General features: G+C 40.4%; 1 protein-coding gene across 3 annotated transcripts in view; it reads left to right on the top strand.

Moving 5' to 3' along the window:
* Positions 1 to 6,877, top strand: part of stxbp5a (syntaxin binding protein 5a (tomosyn)) — a 103,910-nt gene extending 97,033 nt beyond the window's left edge. For all 3 annotated transcript variants that reach the window (XM_085382296.1, XM_085382295.1, XM_085382294.1), the window contains 4 exons: positions 1,061 to 1,226; positions 3,214 to 3,325; positions 3,423 to 3,643; positions 4,145 to 6,877. In XM_085382296.1, the coding sequence (XP_085238422.1) occupies positions 1,061 to 1,226; positions 3,214 to 3,325; positions 3,423 to 3,643; positions 4,145 to 4,186 (541 nt within the window). In that variant the 3' untranslated portion in view covers positions 4,187 to 6,877. The remainder of the gene's footprint in view (positions 1 to 1,060; positions 1,227 to 3,213; positions 3,326 to 3,422; positions 3,644 to 4,144) is intronic.
* Positions 6,878 to 17,418: the final 10,541 nt, after the last annotated feature.

The raw sequence follows: 17,418 nt of genomic DNA, 5'->3' as shown, positions 1-17,418 counted from the left end.
GTACACTTTGCTTTTACTGGTTTGGAAAAGTGTTTGCCTTTAGAACTTCCTTAATTATTCATGTCCTAGATTCAGCAAGATGCTGGAAACATTCCATCTTAAGAGCTTTTGGTTTTGGTCCATATTGGAATTGGCATCACACAGTTTGACCAGATTTGTCGGCTACACATTTATGACGTGAATCTCTCATTACACCGCTCATTGTCATGTTCAAGAAACTAGTCTGATGACTTGAGCTTTGTGACAGGGTGTGTAATTCTGCTGGAAGGAAACAACAGAAGATGGTTACACTGTGTTCATAAAGAGATGAACATGGTCAGCAGCAATGGTCAGGCAGGCTGTAGCATTTCAGTAATGCTCAGTTGGTACTTAGGGGTCAAAAGTGTGCCAAAAATTATCCCCACACTATTACGCCCCCACCATCAGTCTGAAACATTGATATAAAGCACGATGGATCCGTGCATTCATGTTGTTTATGCCAACACCTGATCCTACCATCCGAATGTCGCAGCAGAAATCATGACTCGTCAGACCAGGCAACAATTTCCAGTCTTTTATTGTTCAGTTTTGGGCTACAAAATATAGCCTTGGTTTCTTGTTCTCAGCTGACAGGATTGACATCCAGTGTGGTCTTCTGCTACTGTAACCCATCTGCTTCAAGTTCAGCGTGTTGTACATTCAGAGATCTTTCTCTGCATAACTTGTTTATAACCAGAGTTTGTTTTTTTTTAATTTTTGCAAGTTACTCTTTCCTTCCTGTCAACTCAGACGACTGCTGATCTTGGGTTATTGTCTAGTTTCGTCTGTCCGGCAAAATCTCACTAGATCAGCAGTTTCTGAAATATTCAGACCAGACAATCTGACACCTTTTTTCCCATTCTGATGCTCAGATTGTATTTCAGCAGGTCTGACTGTCTATGGATTTGCTGCACATCTTGGCTGATGAGTTATTTGCCTTAACAAAATAGTATACCTAACAAAATGGACGTTGAGTTTAAATAATTAGAGTTCAGAGTAGGTCAGAAACTTTATTGATATTGTTTCTGTGCCTCCCATACAGTGTGCCAGGATTGAGACCGCTCATGGATGTGAACTACCTACCTTTGACAGACATGCGGATAGCCAGGACTTTCTGCTTTACTAACCTGGGTCAGGCCATGTACCTCTGCTCCCCCACTGAGATCCAGAGGATCACTTACAGTCAGGACACTTGTGAAAACCTACAGGTGAATTAGCCTTCTATATACAGCACTACTACGTGTTACTATTGCAAAACAGTTTAAAATCTCTGCATGGCTTGGAGACACACATTAGCCAACTAAGTACCTAGGCTATTTTGTTTTGGTTTGTTTATACCTATAAGAAATATTCACGTATTAAAATTAACCTTGTCTCTATGGGTAACAGACAGGAAGAATTTTGAAATACCATAACCCTATATTCCTATTGTCATGCCAGAATGAGATTTTGAAAAACTCCTGCCAAACTCCCTCTATCTAATCAAAATTCACAAGGGGGATGCTGAGAGGATGGCAGCATAAGTTTGCAGCTCCTGGTAAAAACTCACAAATAAAAGTGCTGAAGTATTTTTAATCATTAAACTGTGGAATAAATGTCATGAACGGTGGGAGAAGGTCAAGAAGACAGGGGAGCCGGCTAGAGGAGACAGCCGGAAAACAGCATGCAAGGTGAGCATGTGGAAGGAGAAGGGGCTAGCCACCTCCACTCAGGCTTCCAGGACATCATTAAAGAAATTCACTCACTTAAGGCAAAGTTCAGAACTGATTTTGTCCCACTGAACAAAGACATTAAACAAGAAATGAAGGTAGAATTCCAGACATTAATATAAAACTGACAGAAACAATAGGTGAGGTAGCTAGCTATAAGACAAGACTCAAAGAAGCTGCAAAACACTTGGAAGAGATGGAAAGTTGGAACATGGCCACAAAAGATGCATTAATTCAGTCACTGTAACAAAACTGGCTGCCCTAGAAAAATGTATATTGTCCAGTAATGTATATTATCAATGGATCAATAGGCCTAATAGAAGGTTCTGAAGGAAACTCTGTGCTGCAGTTTGTGGAACACTTGTTGAGAGCTGAGCTCTTTCTCCCACCAGACCCTGCTCTGAATATCCAGCGGGCACACAAAGCTCTGACGCCTAAGCCTGGACCAGGAGAAACCTTTATATTGTCATACACTCACTTACTGCCTGTGTCATAGCTAATGAACACAAAACATCAATAAATGAATGCAAGGAATGGAGTTAATCCAAAGTAGCCTAAGTAGTTTGAAACTTGTCTCACATAAGTTGCTTGGCCTGAAATAACTATGGGGAACTGAGTCATCCATGGTGAGAACTATTCTATTTATAACCGTGTCCAGATTTTACTGCAGTGTGTCTCACAAGCTAGGGACTTGTATTATTGGGGGATAGCCCTCCCTCTGGGAGGCGCTACAGGAGCCTCCGGACTAAGACCACCAGGTACCGGAACAGCTTCTTCCCCACAGCTGTCAGACTCCTGAACTCTGCCTCCTGACATCTGACCCACATTAACTCATGGACTGAACATACACACACCCACAATGGACAACTGTACCCTCAAACACACAATAATAACATGGACTGAACCACCACTCACAACCACTAGCACTTTATGTAGCCTCTGTAGAAACTATCTACACCCTCACTTATCTTAACTGCACTACTGTATAGCTCTGTGTAAATAATCATTCTGTACATTCGATAATCTTTAATTCTACAACTGTTTACAACTTCCATAGTTCACATTTCTGTATAGCTGTATATCTCAGATTTCTGTAAAGTTATTTATTTCATATTCTGTATAGTTTTTCATATTTATATCCTGTTCATATCCTGTACATAGCTTGTACTCACTACAGCCTGTACATACTTATAGTTATAGCATATTCACAACATACTTCATACCGTGTACATTATAACATACCATAATAGACCCATTTCTGTAATATACTTACATATCTATACTATTGCTAATATATATTGTAATATATCTATATCACTAAAGCACTTCTGGATGGATGCAAACTGCATTTCGTTGCCCTGTACCTGTGCATGTGCAATGACAATAAAGTTGAATTCTATTCTATTCTATATGTCTAGTATATATATATCTTTATCTATATTTATACATTTTATATATGTATTTATAAAATGTGTTAATATTTCAGGAGATGCTGGGTGAACTTTTCACACCAGTGGAGACACCGGAGGCCCCCAACAGAGGGTTCTTCAAAGGCCTGTTTGGTGGCGGTGCACAGTCGCTGGACAGAGAGGAACTATGTATGCCGAATATGTATCTGATGATATACATACAGTATATTTCTGTCCTATATGTACCATCACTTCATGCTTATCTGTCTTTTCTTCCTTCGATCAGTTGGTGAAGTAACAGCTGGAAGGGCATCGCGAAGTCTGGCCCAGCACATCCCTGGCCCAGGTGGCATTGAGGGGATGAAGGGAGCTGCCTCTGGTGTGGTTGGTGATCTGGCACGTGCCCGGATAGCACTAGATGAAAGAGGCCAGAAACTGGGTGAACTGGAGGAGAGGACGGCCGCCATGATGGCCAGTGCAGACTCTTTTTCCAAACACGCCCACGAGGTGAGCAAAAGTGTCAAGAAGGACGTCGAGCTTGAAAATTCATACCCACAATTAACAGAGCGACGATGTGACATCATGAATGCTCACTGTACATTAGTGCTACTAACAAACAATAAACAATGAAATTAAATGCTTGTGACCAGTCTTGACCCTCCATAAAATATTTTACACAGCAAAGCAGTTACTGTGAAATATTACATGTAATACCTGACACTATTTAACCAGTAGAGGGCAGTATGTAACCAAGAAACTTACTCAAATTGTAGATTTCTTTCAGAATGGAAACGGTTTCTAAAATTATGTGAGCGCCCCTGTTCTTTACAGTGTTTGACTGACCAAGTAAACAAAATTCAAAATCAAAGCAAATTCATATACATTCTTACATAAAATTAACTTTATCAACAGCAAATGGAAGTGGTTTTAGAGAGAGACGTGATGGTTTTGTGGTACTGCCCGATCATTTGGACCATGTTCCCATGACTACGTGTTCTTTGTTTCCAGATGATGCTGAAGTGCAAAGACAAAAAGTGGTACCAGTTCTGATTGGTGGAAGGGGTGGAGTAGAGCTCTGTGGACACCATTGTCTGATTGACCTCCCTCATCTGGCTCATCTGGACTCACCGTGACCCCTACCCATCTGTCTGTCCCTTCATCCGTCCCTCCAAGCCTCCTTCACTGAGACACTTGGGGATTTTCTTCCCTAGCACAACGATGAAACACTGTACTTACCTCAGTCTTGGGGTGGAACTGAGGGGTAGACAGGAGAGGAAGATGACCTCAGAGGGAATAACTTAATAAATGGTGTCTTCTTTTTATGTTCTTGTCTCATTGTTTATCTCTGTTCAGCCTCTCCTCTGAGGTAGCTGACTGGCCCATGCACCTGAAGATTCTTCACTCTCATTTGCCAAAATGTTCTTTACTGTTGTCTCTACTCTGTACCCTCGTGGCCAATATTCAAACTGGCTAAAAAAAAAAAAAAGACAAATGTGTAATGAAGACGCAAAGACTTCAAAAAGTTATTAAAATGTACAAAAAAAAAAAGTAAATACATCATTATATATACATAGATCTAATAAATGTGCAATGCTGTATCCACTTCCAAGTGACAAGTACAAAACAAAGGGATAACTCATCGGGGAGATGGAAGCGGGGCGCGAGGGCCGAAGGAGGCACCGTTGGAGAGGTATAAGAAGTGCTGCGATAGAGATGTCTCCTCTATGCAGAGGGTCGCAGGGATAACTCATTCGGAAGTACACTGGATATTTCATCATCTTGCTCAATCTCTAGACTCACCTCTGTATTTGACAAACTTTCAAATCGTTACCGTGTGTGTGGGTGCGTGCGTGAGAACGTATGTGCGTGCGTGAATTTCTTTTCTCGCCATTCCTCTATTTGTTATTTGTTGGGTTATTTGCTCCGTCTGTATTATGATCATTATTGTTAGTAGTAATATTATTGGAAAAACTCTTATTTTTCTATTGTTGTGAAAGTGGATGATATTTAATTTGTTGAAAAAGAAAATACATTTTGTGACTTTTGTCTAACAACTGAAATTAATTTCTCCTTATGAAAAGGGCTGGAATCTATAAGGAGGGCAAGGATATAAAAGGCATATTTGGGACTCAGTAACATGGTGACATCAGCTTTTTTTTTTTATTATTCTAAAAGAGAGAATGTATGAGCCACACACATTTATTCCTTTACTGAAAATGTAATTTAATCACTTAGCAGATGCAATGTGAGCTGCCTCCCACTTGCTCGCTCTGTCTCCGATGTCACGAGCTCGGTGGTTTGATGAAATCAGCGTTAAATACACAAATAGCCAAGTATCAGTATTGGATTACATACATTGCAAGCATAAATCCTAACAGTAATCATACAGGTGGGATAAAAACAAGAAAATGGCTGAGTAATCTTTCAAAGGGACATATTTGAAACTTTTTTCGTGTATTTTTTTTAAAAATTTTTCTGTGTTTTGCTCACACTTGTCTGTACGTGTGATTCCTTTTAATATTTACTTACTGAGGTGGAGGAGACAGCTGTGTTTGGTGTTATCTTCATTATTATCCTGTTTCTATTTTCCATGTTTGCAGTCGAACTCAAATGTGATGTATCTGTCTGCCGGGCTTTTAACCTTTATTTGTATATAAGTAAATAGTTTGACAATCTAAGTGGAAAGTAAATGCCGAAGTTGCTCAGGCAACAAAAGAGGAGACAGGCCATATTTTTTTCTGACGCCAAAGAATTGCTTTACCTTTCCCATTGCGTTGTCCCATAGCATTTGGCCGCGAGTCTGGAAACCACACGGTACATGTGAATATGTGTTATCCAGTTTAGATATATCACCCTTGTCACTTTTCAGGGTTCAGGAAATGGAAAGTCGCAAAGGAACTCAGCCATTTATAACACGATGGATCATAAAAATCACTATCATTCCACCACACCTCAAATGATGTTTATGGTATTCATCTGTGTGAATGGGTGTATTTGTACATCTTCTCTGTCTGTATGTAAGGTTATGTTCATGTAAATGAAGTGATATGATTTATTATATTTTGTTCCGGTTGTTTACTCATTGCTGGTGATGTCCTAGTTCAGGTAAGTGTGGACAAACTCAAACCACCAATTAAGTAAAAAAGGAAAAAAAAGAGGACAAGGGTAAGATAATGTGTGATAATATGTGAGGACGACCTCTAAATTTTGGTTTAATTTAAAAGTCCTTCACTTGTCCTCTGTATTCTCTCCGTTGGTTGCGCAGCTACAGGTGTGGCCTCCTGTGTTTCCAGTAAGCATTGTGGTGTGAATGTTGGCTGGTTGGTCTATCTTTCGCCCCTAAGCTTAAAAAGAGAGACAAAACGAAGTACTTCAGGAAAAATAGCTGTTTTAGCTACAAGTCAGCCCCCCACCAATATCCGTTTGATGTCTTTCCCTTTAATCCAGCTGTTATTTCTTTGAATGTTATACTTGTTTTCCCATCTTTGAGTGAATTTGATTTTTCAGCCCATGTACTACAGTATGCAGTATTCCTACCTGATATGATCCACACTCAATAAGAGGGAGTCCTGTCTATCTGCCATATGCCATCTTCTGTCCTCGATTCAACAGTTATCAGTGGGTTGCAGTATTTTTCTCATTGTAGCCAATTTTCTTGTACAGTTTTATGCAACTTTCACATGGATGTTTATGACTTTATCTGCTGCCACAAAAATTTAGAAATTCTGTAGATAGAGATTACTGTGCAATGGAAAATAAAAGTCGAAAATGGATTTTTGTCTTCGGTTATTAAACGGTTTCTGTTTAGCAGAAAGAGGAATAAAATGTTGGAGTATCTCAACGACATGCAGGCACACTGCATATTCAGTGAAATACAGTTAGATCATGGAAAACTGGTTTCATCACAATTTTATCCCAACATTAGATGGCAGTAAATACACATGGTTGCCTCAACAAGCAATACTGAATAAATAGGAAAAATGCAAACAGTGAAAGGGCGATCCTACTAGTTATTATTAGCAGGTTTAATGTTTGACAACTTGCAAATAAAAGATTAGTTTTTACAAAAATAAATACATATATTCATCAGTGAAGCAGAAAACTGCCAAAGCTACATAGTAGTAATGAAGTTATATAGTAGTTTTCCTTGTTTATTAGTTTTTTATTTATACTCCAAGGCTCCATTTCCTCAAACATCATTGTCCTGTACTGAACACAGCAGATTCCCACATGTGCTCACTTGTGATGCAGACAAGGAGGGTTAATTTATTTATATATTCATCTTGGGGTAATGTACAGGAAGTCACCCCAAGTCTGACTTCTGTTAAATGTTTTATCTCACACGGGGAGACGTCCACTAATATTTACTGTAAATACCTTACAGTTGGCCTCTAGATAGAAACAGACCTCTTGAATCACAGATGCAATCATCCTAATCCCTATTATCTGTAAATTCATACTGTATTTACAAAGGATTACGATGTGGATCAATTACTGTGAAAATCAGAGAGGCTACCAGCTTAGCTTATGATTTCCCGTAAGAGTACAAATTTACAGACTGTATCTCTGCGTTGCCGCTTGATGCTTCCGGGCATTACAGTGGGGCAAAAAAGTATTTAGTCAGCCACCGATTGTGCAAGTTCCCCCACCTAAAATGATGACAGAGGTCAGTAATTTGCACCAGAGGTACACTTCAACTGTGAGAGACAGAATGTGAAAAAAAATTCCATGAATCCACATGGTAGGATTTGTAAAGAATTTATTGGTAAATCAGGGTGGAAAATAAGTATTTGGTCAATAACAAAAATACAACTCAATACTTTGTAACATAACCTTTGTTGGCAATAACAGAGGTCAAACGTTTACTATAGGTCTTTACCAGGTTTGCACACACAGTAGCTGGTATTTTGGCCCATTCTTCCATGCAGATCTTCTCGAGAGCAGTGATGTTTTGGGGCTGTCGCCGAGCAACACGGACTTTCAACTCCCGCCACAGATTTTCTATGGGGTTGAGGTCTGGAGACTGGCTAGGCCACTCCAGGACTTTCAAATGCTTCTTACGGAGCCACTCCTTTGTTGCCCGGGCGGTGTGTTTTGGATCATTGTCATGTTGGAAGACCCAGCCTCGTTTCATCTTCAAAGTTCTCACTGATGGAAGGAGGTTTTGGCTCAAAATCTCACAATACATGGCCCCATTCATTCTGTCCTTAACACGGATCAGTCGTCCTGTCCCCTTGGCAGAAAAACAGCCCCATAGCATGATGTTTCCACCCCCATGCTTCACAGTAGGTATGGTGTTCTTGGGATGCAACTCAGTATTCTTCTTCCTCCAAACACGACGAGTTGAGTTTATACCAAAAAGTTCTACTTTGGTTTCATCTGACCACATGACATTCTCCCAATCCTCTGCTGTATCATCCATGTGCTCTCTGGCAAACTTCAGACGGGCCTGGACATGCACTGGCTTCAGCAGCGGAACACGTCTGGCACTGCGGGATTTGATTCCCTGCCGTTGTAGTGTGTTACTGATGGTGACCTTTGTTACTTTGGTCCCAGCTCTCTGCAGGTCATTCACCAGGTCCCCCCGTGTGGTTCTGGGATCTTTGCTCACCGTTCTCATGATCATTTTGACCCCACGGGATGAGATCTTGCGTGGAGCCCCAGATCGAGGGAGATTATCAGTGGTCTTGTATGTCTTCCATTTTCTGATGATTGCTCCCACAGCTGATTTTTCACACCAAGCTGCTTGCCTATTGTAGATTCACTCTTCCCAGTCTGGTGCAGGTCTACAATACTTTTCCTGGTGTCCTTCGAAAGCTCTTTGGTCTTGGCCATGGCGGAGTTTGGAGTCTGACTGTTTGAGGCTGTGGACAGGTGTCTTTTATACAGATGATGAGTTCAAACAGGTGCCATTCAAACAGGTAACGAGTGGGGGACAGAAAAGCTTCTTACAGAAGACGTTACAGGTCTGTGAGAGCCAGAGATTTTCCATGTTTGAGGTGACCAAATACTTATTTTCCACCCTGATTTACGAATAAATTCTTTACAAATCCTACCATGTGGATTCATGGATTTTTTTTTCACATTCTGTCTCTCACAGTTGAAGTGTACCTCTGGTGCAAATTACTGACCTCTGTCATCATTTTAAGTGGGGGAACTTGCACAATCGGTGGCTGACTAAATACTTTTTTGCCCCACTGTATGTGTGACTAAGGTCAGGTAGCCGTAGCTGGAATTAATGTGGACAAAATAGCTCAGAGACGAAACTAGATAAAGTAATTAGGTTAAAGAGTAATATAGTGATAGAATATCTTAATCTTTTGCGGCTAGAATTGGTAATAAAAGGACAAATGATTTATAAACCAACAAACAACGCTTATTGCAGTTCAGATATTGATTGCTGGCTAGAGGGATAAAGCAGACTGTGATTGAATGTTGCCTTCTTCTAGCTGATTAATGCCCAATCTAACTAAAAGCAGAGACACTATAGTTCAAATATTGGGAAAAGCAGAGTTTCCTGGAATAATAACAAATGAAGATACACCACGGACTTATAAACAAATCCATATGTGAAATTTATAATTCCATAAAACATAAATCTCTGGAAAAGATAACTGAATGAATCTATTACTTTCTCTTGCCCTTTCTCTTCCCGTGTATTGAATAGGCTTTATGGTTCTTCCCGTCTTTGCTTAAACAGAATTATCAGACAAAGTGGTGCCATTTTATTAGGTAAGAGAGCTTGTGTTTTTCATCACAGATAAGCTTCTGTGGGTGTGAGAGGCTGACAGGTGAATTAAGGGGAGAGTGGAAGAGGGAGACAAAGAGGGAAATGTGGTAGGTAAGGAGAAAAAAAATAGTTGATTTGTTCAATTTGGCTGAAGCCATGAAGAGAAGGTCACTGGGGAGAAATGTTTGTTGTTGCGTACTGTTTGAACTACTGACTGACTGAGATATAGGGTCAGGCAATCCACAGCTAAGCATGCTGCTCAGCAGATGACATGTCCGTGAGACTGTTGCCGTGGTGACTGGAAGCGTGAATGACCTGAGCATCGCCTGCACAGCAGGGAGACTCAAAATGAGTATTTTGTTCTAAAATATCATCAAAAATGTCATCGATAAACAACCAGTTGTTTAAGGATTATTTATCAAGACTGGTTTGATCAGATAAGCGCCCCTTTTAATTGCATTAATCACAAGCTTTTGAAAGTACTTGAGAATATGAAATACTGCAATAGATATATTTTTTAAAGCTAGTTTTAGTCCAATCATGTAACAATCAGTAGGTATCATGTTCTTGAATGACTGTGCCAACAAACATGTTACATCACTCGGACAGTTAACATGTTGTTTCATTCTGTTCCAAGTTGTAGTAACATCTGTGAATAACTACTATGTGACCTCTCAACTTTTCAGCTCTTAAGCTTTCACCTTTCAATCTTATGGCTCAACAAAGGTGACATGAACTAAACCGCTGCACTTCTTAGATCTTAACTTCTATCACAGCACAAATATGCAGCACACATACATAAATTCAGTTGCTGATACCGGTGCTTCAAGTTCTCCCAACTATAATCAGCATAAGAAAAAGACCATTTCTAGAAATGCATTCTAAACAAGCAACAAGCCTGAACAGACGTTTTGACAGAAACATTTCCTCATATACAAAGAAGTCACCTCATATGTCTTTATATTTGGCTTCCAAGGAAACAGATTTCCTTTTTATCTTTTTGAATTTGGTCTTCAGCAGTAGTTCGACAGGGTTTCTGAACCCATTTAAAAGTTGTTCTTTTGACTTTGACTGCTCTGCCTTTTCACCTATGTTCTCCCATAATCAACAGCTTAGCAAATCATCAATTTTAAAAGATATCTTTGGGCAGTTACTAGCAGTCTGTCATAAAAGCACACTATATTTTCTTAGTCCAATCTAAAAGAAAAGATTTTGAAAAGCATAACAGTATATCTTCCACCAAGAAGGCGAATCCCAAAGATCAGTTAGCCATAACCTTGACCTATCTCAGCATGGCACGCAGTGTATTTTTGAATCTTGAATCTGGAACTCATGTTTTTAATAAATAGAGAAAAGTCCAGCGAGGACATAGGACCTGAGAGATGCAGTTGATCCATCTATTATTCACTGATACCTCATCAGGAAATCTCAATGCAAGGGTGGCTGAAAAGAAGCAACGTTTAAAGAAGGAAATGATCTCAAACACACTGCCAATGCAGTAAAAGCACTTGGATAGAAAAACACACAGTGGAACACTATGAGTCATGGATAGGCTTCCCCACATGGGAGGAACTATTGCTAATCACTGTTTTAAGGAATTAAAAGAATGCTTGACTGAGAGAGTTCAGGCTTTATTGAAGAATAAAGGTGGTCATGCCAAATATTAATTTTCTTCCTTCCATTCATTCCTACACCTATTTCCATTTTTCCTTAAAAAATTAAAGAAATAAGATGTTGGCTCAAGACTTCTGCACAGTACTGTGGAAAGATGTGGAAACAAAATGTGTTCAGTGTTTCAATGTCTTTGTTAGTAATATAGATTTGTTAGCTTTCAAGTTTTGGGGTTTCTAAATAAAAAAAAATCTTATATTTTAAACAATACCCATTGGTCAGTGATGGTGACAGAAATCCATTAAAGCAAAGCATCCCTTCCTAATTTGTTTTAGAAATTTGATATGAGAGTCAGTACTGCATTAGCAGTTCACGTCCCCATAACAGTTCTCCCTTACAGGAAATAAGTGCTGGAAGGATCATATTTGGAAAGGTAATGAGCATCGTGACTCACTTGATATTTCTAGACTGTTTTGCTGTGTGGGGGGAAAAAAGGAGAAAATGTGCTGCAGACTTCTTGTAATTATCTGTGTGATTTTTTTTAACCACTTTTCACTTTTCAGTTGCTTCCTGAAAAAAACAGCTCTTGTGATGAAGAGAGATATTTCAAGCTCGGAGTCCTTGCTTATTTAAATACATATGTTACTGTTTTGTTTCATCTGTACCGAGTTAACATGCAAGCAGAAATGTGTTAAAAAGGATCATTAGCTTCAGTCTGTCAAGCTGAGAAACATCTGTGTTCGGAGGTAAACTGAAGATCATCTTTGGGCTGGCCCTGTGTACGTGTGTGTGTCTGTGGGCTTATGTGTGCGATGTGCCTGTGTGCATGCATGAGTAAAGGGAAAGAAGGGGTGTCGTCGACACGGGTGCGGTTGAAACTCTGACCTTTTAATTTTAAAAAAGGCTCCAACTCAGTGCTTCTTTCGACAGAGTGAAGGGAGTCTGAAGGGAAGGCTCAGTGATGAAGCTGTGCAGTGTGCCACATGCTCAGCTGGGTGCTTCTGAGACAAGATTTCGGTCCCACAGGGCCACAAGACCCCGTTTTATTCATCTGTTGTCCACTTTCCTTCAGATGTAGACCAACTGTTCGAAGAAACTAAAGTAGAATAAAAGTGTAAACAGCAAGTCCTCCTCTTTTAAACCATCTCCAGAGAGGCAAACATGCAAAAGGCAAAGTTATGGAATGCACACCAAAACGAAATGGCCACCATCCAAAACCTCAGCCTGCGTGACCAATTTGTGTTTGCTGTAATATTTAGTTTTAAAATACCGCAGCTCTATTAAGCAGAATAGAGCAGAATGAGTGATTTATGTGTGTGCATGATTCAAACAAGCACTGAAGTGAGGTTTAATCAATTTACTTCTCTGAGTCACGAAAAAAGGATCAAATGCTTGTTCCTAGAAAGCAGAAAACGGTTATCTCTTGTTTTCCAAAAACATTCCTACACTGCTACAGTTCGTGTAATTAGTGCCGTTATTTCATATCCCACAAGTAATTAAACAGAGGTCCAAGTTTCCCTTTTGTGGCTTTTTGTTCAAGGATTCTTTTTGTGAATATGTGAAATCCTCGAACATTTCACTTGTCAGAAAATGTAATGCTGTTTAGAAACATGTGGCTTGGCTTCTCCTGGAGCGGATCCATTTGAATATGCAGGGCATGCTGTTTTCCTGCATAAAGGGAATGAAACTTTAATAGCTGGTTTGAAAGCAGCTGAGCTGCTGCAGTGGCTAGCACCAGATCATTTCACTACATGCCAGTTCCATGTTAGTTCAGCAGTTAACCCATAACTGCATTCAAGAGAGTTTCCAAAGTTTCCTCCTAATTAAAAATATAGTAAAATTTTAGGGCTTCATTTTAATTATCTTCGAATGAGGATTAATTAAAAAAAGAAAACATTCGGGAAATCATACACATGCCTGATGTGCTTCAATGCCCACACATTTTTTTCCTCCACAAACTAATGGGCACTCAGGTGAGACGCACTCAGCCCTGGACCATCTGGCAACCACTTTCATGTGTCCTGGTTACAAAAACAGATTCATTAAAGGTTCCATATTGCAGAGAATGACATTTTCATTTTTTCCTTTTGATCATAAAGCCTTAAGTGTTATATAAATATTGTGAAAGCACAAAATGCATGCAGCCCATATTCACAAACTATGACTCTAGACGTGAAACATTGGAAACACTGGACTTTTAGAAGGAATCCAAAGTGGCCAGAGAGAACTCACACAAACCCCACACAGATAGACCCCAACCGAGTCGTGGGTGGGATCAAACATGGGACCTCCTTGCTGTGTGTGCTTATCATCACGTTTACAATTTTATTTGTATAGTGCCAAATCACAATCACAGTTGCCTCAAGGCGCTTTATATCTTAAAGCATGGATTTCAAACTCCAGGCCTCAAGGGCCGGTGTCCTGCAGGTTTTAGACGTGTCCTTGATCCAATAGGCTGATTTAAATGGCTAAATTACCTCCTCAACATGCCTTGAAGTTCTCCAGAGGCCTGGTAATGAACTAATCATTTGATTCAGGTGTGTTGACACAGGGTGATATCTAAAACCTGCAGGACACCGGCCCTTGAGGCCTGGAGTTGGACGCTCCTGTCGTAAGGTGAAGGCCCTACATCAGGGGTGGGCAATCTCAGTCCACGAGGGCCGGTGTCCCTGCAGGTTTTAGATGTGTCCTCGAACCAACACAGCTGATTTAAATGGCTAAATTAGCTCCTCAACATGTCCCGAAGTTCTCCAGAGGCCTGGTAACGAACTAATCATGTGATTCAGGTGTGTTGACCCAAGGTGAGATCTAAAACCTGCAGGGACACCGGCCCTCGTGGACTGAGATTGCCCACCCCTGCACTACATACAATTCCTGTGTTTGCTTTGTAACATTTTAGTTTCTACCTTTCCCCTGTCACAAAGTACTTCCTTGTCTGTGTCTGTCTCTATTGTTGTGTGCATTCTGTGAGCCTTTCCTCATTTCTCATCTGTGCCGCCTCCTTCACCTCCTCCGTTCTCTGCCTTCCTGCCAGATGGAAAACTTGATCTCACTGTGCCATCTTGAAGGTCTCAATTTCTAAAATGCATCTCGGCAGAGAGGAGAAAGGAGGCTTCCCGGAGGAGGTATTAGTGTGGATGCACAGGTGTATCCTTTACAAGAATCTTTAAAAAAAGACTGGAATATAGACACCAACACGATAAGGGAAGAGGACTCCAAATAAATGTTGTTTTTGTTCTCTAGATTGACCAACTACACAGTCAAACCTTCTCCCCTTCGCCCGTTGTCTTTGTGTGTTTATTAAAAGAGTTCATTCTGATCACATTATATGTTGTGGTGAAAATAAATGTGTTCCTGTGAGTGCTATAATGCTTATTTCACAGAGCTTATTAAATACAGCACTGGGTTATAACAACAACAAAAATCAGATGCTTCAGATGTGCCACATATCATATTTAAAGACACTGCTTTAGAATGATGTCTCCTAAGCAATGATGTCATTTTGTTAAGGGCCTGTCGCCTCATTGTGTCTCTACTTCACGTTGGAAGGACTAACGTGCATGCAGAGAGTGCTCAAACTGAAAAATTAGAATGCTTAGGTCAGTCTGTCTTTTTAGCAATTCTGTTACTCTGTTGAATCACTTTATTGATTGTCCGATCTGCTATCATTAATTTCACCCCACGTTGTTCCCAAATTAGTTTTTCCAGCTCTATCTTTCTCTTTATCAGCTGTCAGTTGACCTGCTTTCCAATGTCCCGTTAAATCTTCTTGTTTTCCCATTCAGTAAAGTTCATCTTTGTTTGCTTTACCTTCTTTTGAAAGAAAAATGAAGCAGAAATTTAAGAACATTTGCCTCGTCTAGGATCCTAATCATAATCACACCCTGCAACACTCACACGTTGCTTTGTGCAGAACCTTAGCCAGGTGTCGTATGATTGTTCCATGATAGGAGATTTTTAAAAATATCAGCTATACAATGAAGCCAATCACCAACTGGGAGGGAAACCTTTGATTGCTGCAATTTGTCTGGCCAAATATGGGGTGTTCCAAATCTGGATGGTAACTTACTGTTTGGGCATCCTGTGGCCTTTGAGGTCGGGAAGAGCTGCAATTAGTGCAGCCCACACTTCTTTTAGTGCAAGCAATCATTTAGAGCAGCATGACGTGTTCCCTGACTGTCATGCTGACACTTTCCTTCCCAGAGGTACGGTCCTGAGGTGAAAGTGAGACAACTGGAAAGCTGTCTGTGTAGCTTGCTTAGCGGATTCTTTGTCATGGGTTTTTGGAAATAATATATATATATATTATTACTGAGTCAAGTTGTGTGACTCAGTATAAATCCACAGGAAGAGCTGGTGGTGAACTGAAACAGACCACTTGAGAGTGGCTCGCAAGTTTGGAGCTTAAAAAAGTTGACTTGTACAAAAAAAGGTTACCTCTGTGGAAAGTATTAGTGTTGGTATAGTATTTATTTTTTTACCTGGGTGCCAGAGTATGACCAGTTTGACTGACAAACATCCCAAAACAGGTAGCTGCAGTCAGTATGTGTATGCTGGGCTTCACACCTGCTGCGTGGAATCACTTAAGTGGACCATTCCACCAGGCTTGTGCTGTCGTTGATGCACGGAGCATTTTATTGGACATAGGAAACCATATTATTTGTCAGCTGTCTGTAGCCGAGGAGTCAAGAATTATATGCTTCAGTTTTGGTGTAGTGTTTTATTTGAATGTCACTTACCACTAATTAGTAGACATCTGTGTCTATATGTTGTACTTGTACTGTCTATGGATGGAGCTCTGGCTAAAAGAAATACCCAAAACAGCAGATTCCAAAAAAGCTAAGTTGAGGCTTCAGATTGTAGAGCCCAAATCCAGCGGTTGACATCACGGTAGCTAGGTCCATATTTTATACTGTCTGCTATCCTCACAGAGCCACATGTTAAATGATCTACCTTTAAAACAGAAATAAGGATGTGCACAGCCATTTAAACAGCTTAAAAAAAGGTTTATAAAGGTTAAGGTCAATATTCCCACTTGTCCAGGATAAATGATCAAATTAATAATTTTGGATTATTAAGTTTTAGGCCACGTTAAGTGACAGGAGGTCCTAAATAGTGTCATGAAGTGAAGAGGTGAGTGTGAACCTGGAATGCAGGAATGGATGTAGTGAACAAAAAGCAAACTGTTTGTTTGGCCGACAAGTAAATACAAAGATACAGAGAATATAAAAGGGAACTGACAAACTAAACCTATAAACAATATAACACTTAGAACCAGCAACACAAGCCGATGACGACAAACACTCTGACAAAAGAATAAAGGGCGACTCAGGCAGGTGATTGGGGGAAGTGGAAGCACATGGGGACACAGCTGAAATGAATACACCTAATAACTCAAGAGGATGCAAAACTGAACATGATGCACACAGGACAAGTGAGTATCACAATAAAACAGGGAACAGAGACTGAGACATACAAACTTGACAAGGACAAAGGTAGAATAAACACATACATGAGCAACTAGAGAGACACAGAAACACAACTGGGGAACAGACCTGGGGCCTGTTCTTCGTAAGTCGCTTACTACATCCAAGATCAAATGACACATCCAAGACCAAACCATCGCGCTAACCGTGAGCTCGCTAATCCGGTTCCCCGAACACACCTGCTGTTGACGATTAGTACAGCTGGACGCAGTAATGTGACATCACTGGGTGTCGTAAAAGGGGCTATGCATCGATAGTAGAAACAGTGATCGGCAACCCGCTGATTGGTCGGCGAAAATGTCGAAGGGGCGTGCACGGTATTTTCCGGCAGCAGAGCAAGAACTCATGAGTGAGGGATTTCAGGAGTTTCAGAGTTTAATTAAAATGCAAGAGAACACTGCAAAGGCTGCAGAAGCAAGGAGAGAGGGCTGGCAGAAAGTTGCTGACAAATCAAA

This window comes from Rhamphochromis longiceps, linkage group LG15, assembly GCF_057381845.1.
Source record: "Rhamphochromis longiceps isolate RC_006_pf linkage group LG15, R_longiceps_female_GT1.1, whole genome shotgun sequence".
Lineage (NCBI taxonomy): Eukaryota > Metazoa > Chordata > Actinopteri > Cichliformes > Cichlidae > Rhamphochromis > Rhamphochromis longiceps.
The sequence above is the reverse complement of the archived record's forward strand: the minus strand, read 5'-3'. Positions and strand labels throughout refer to the sequence as shown.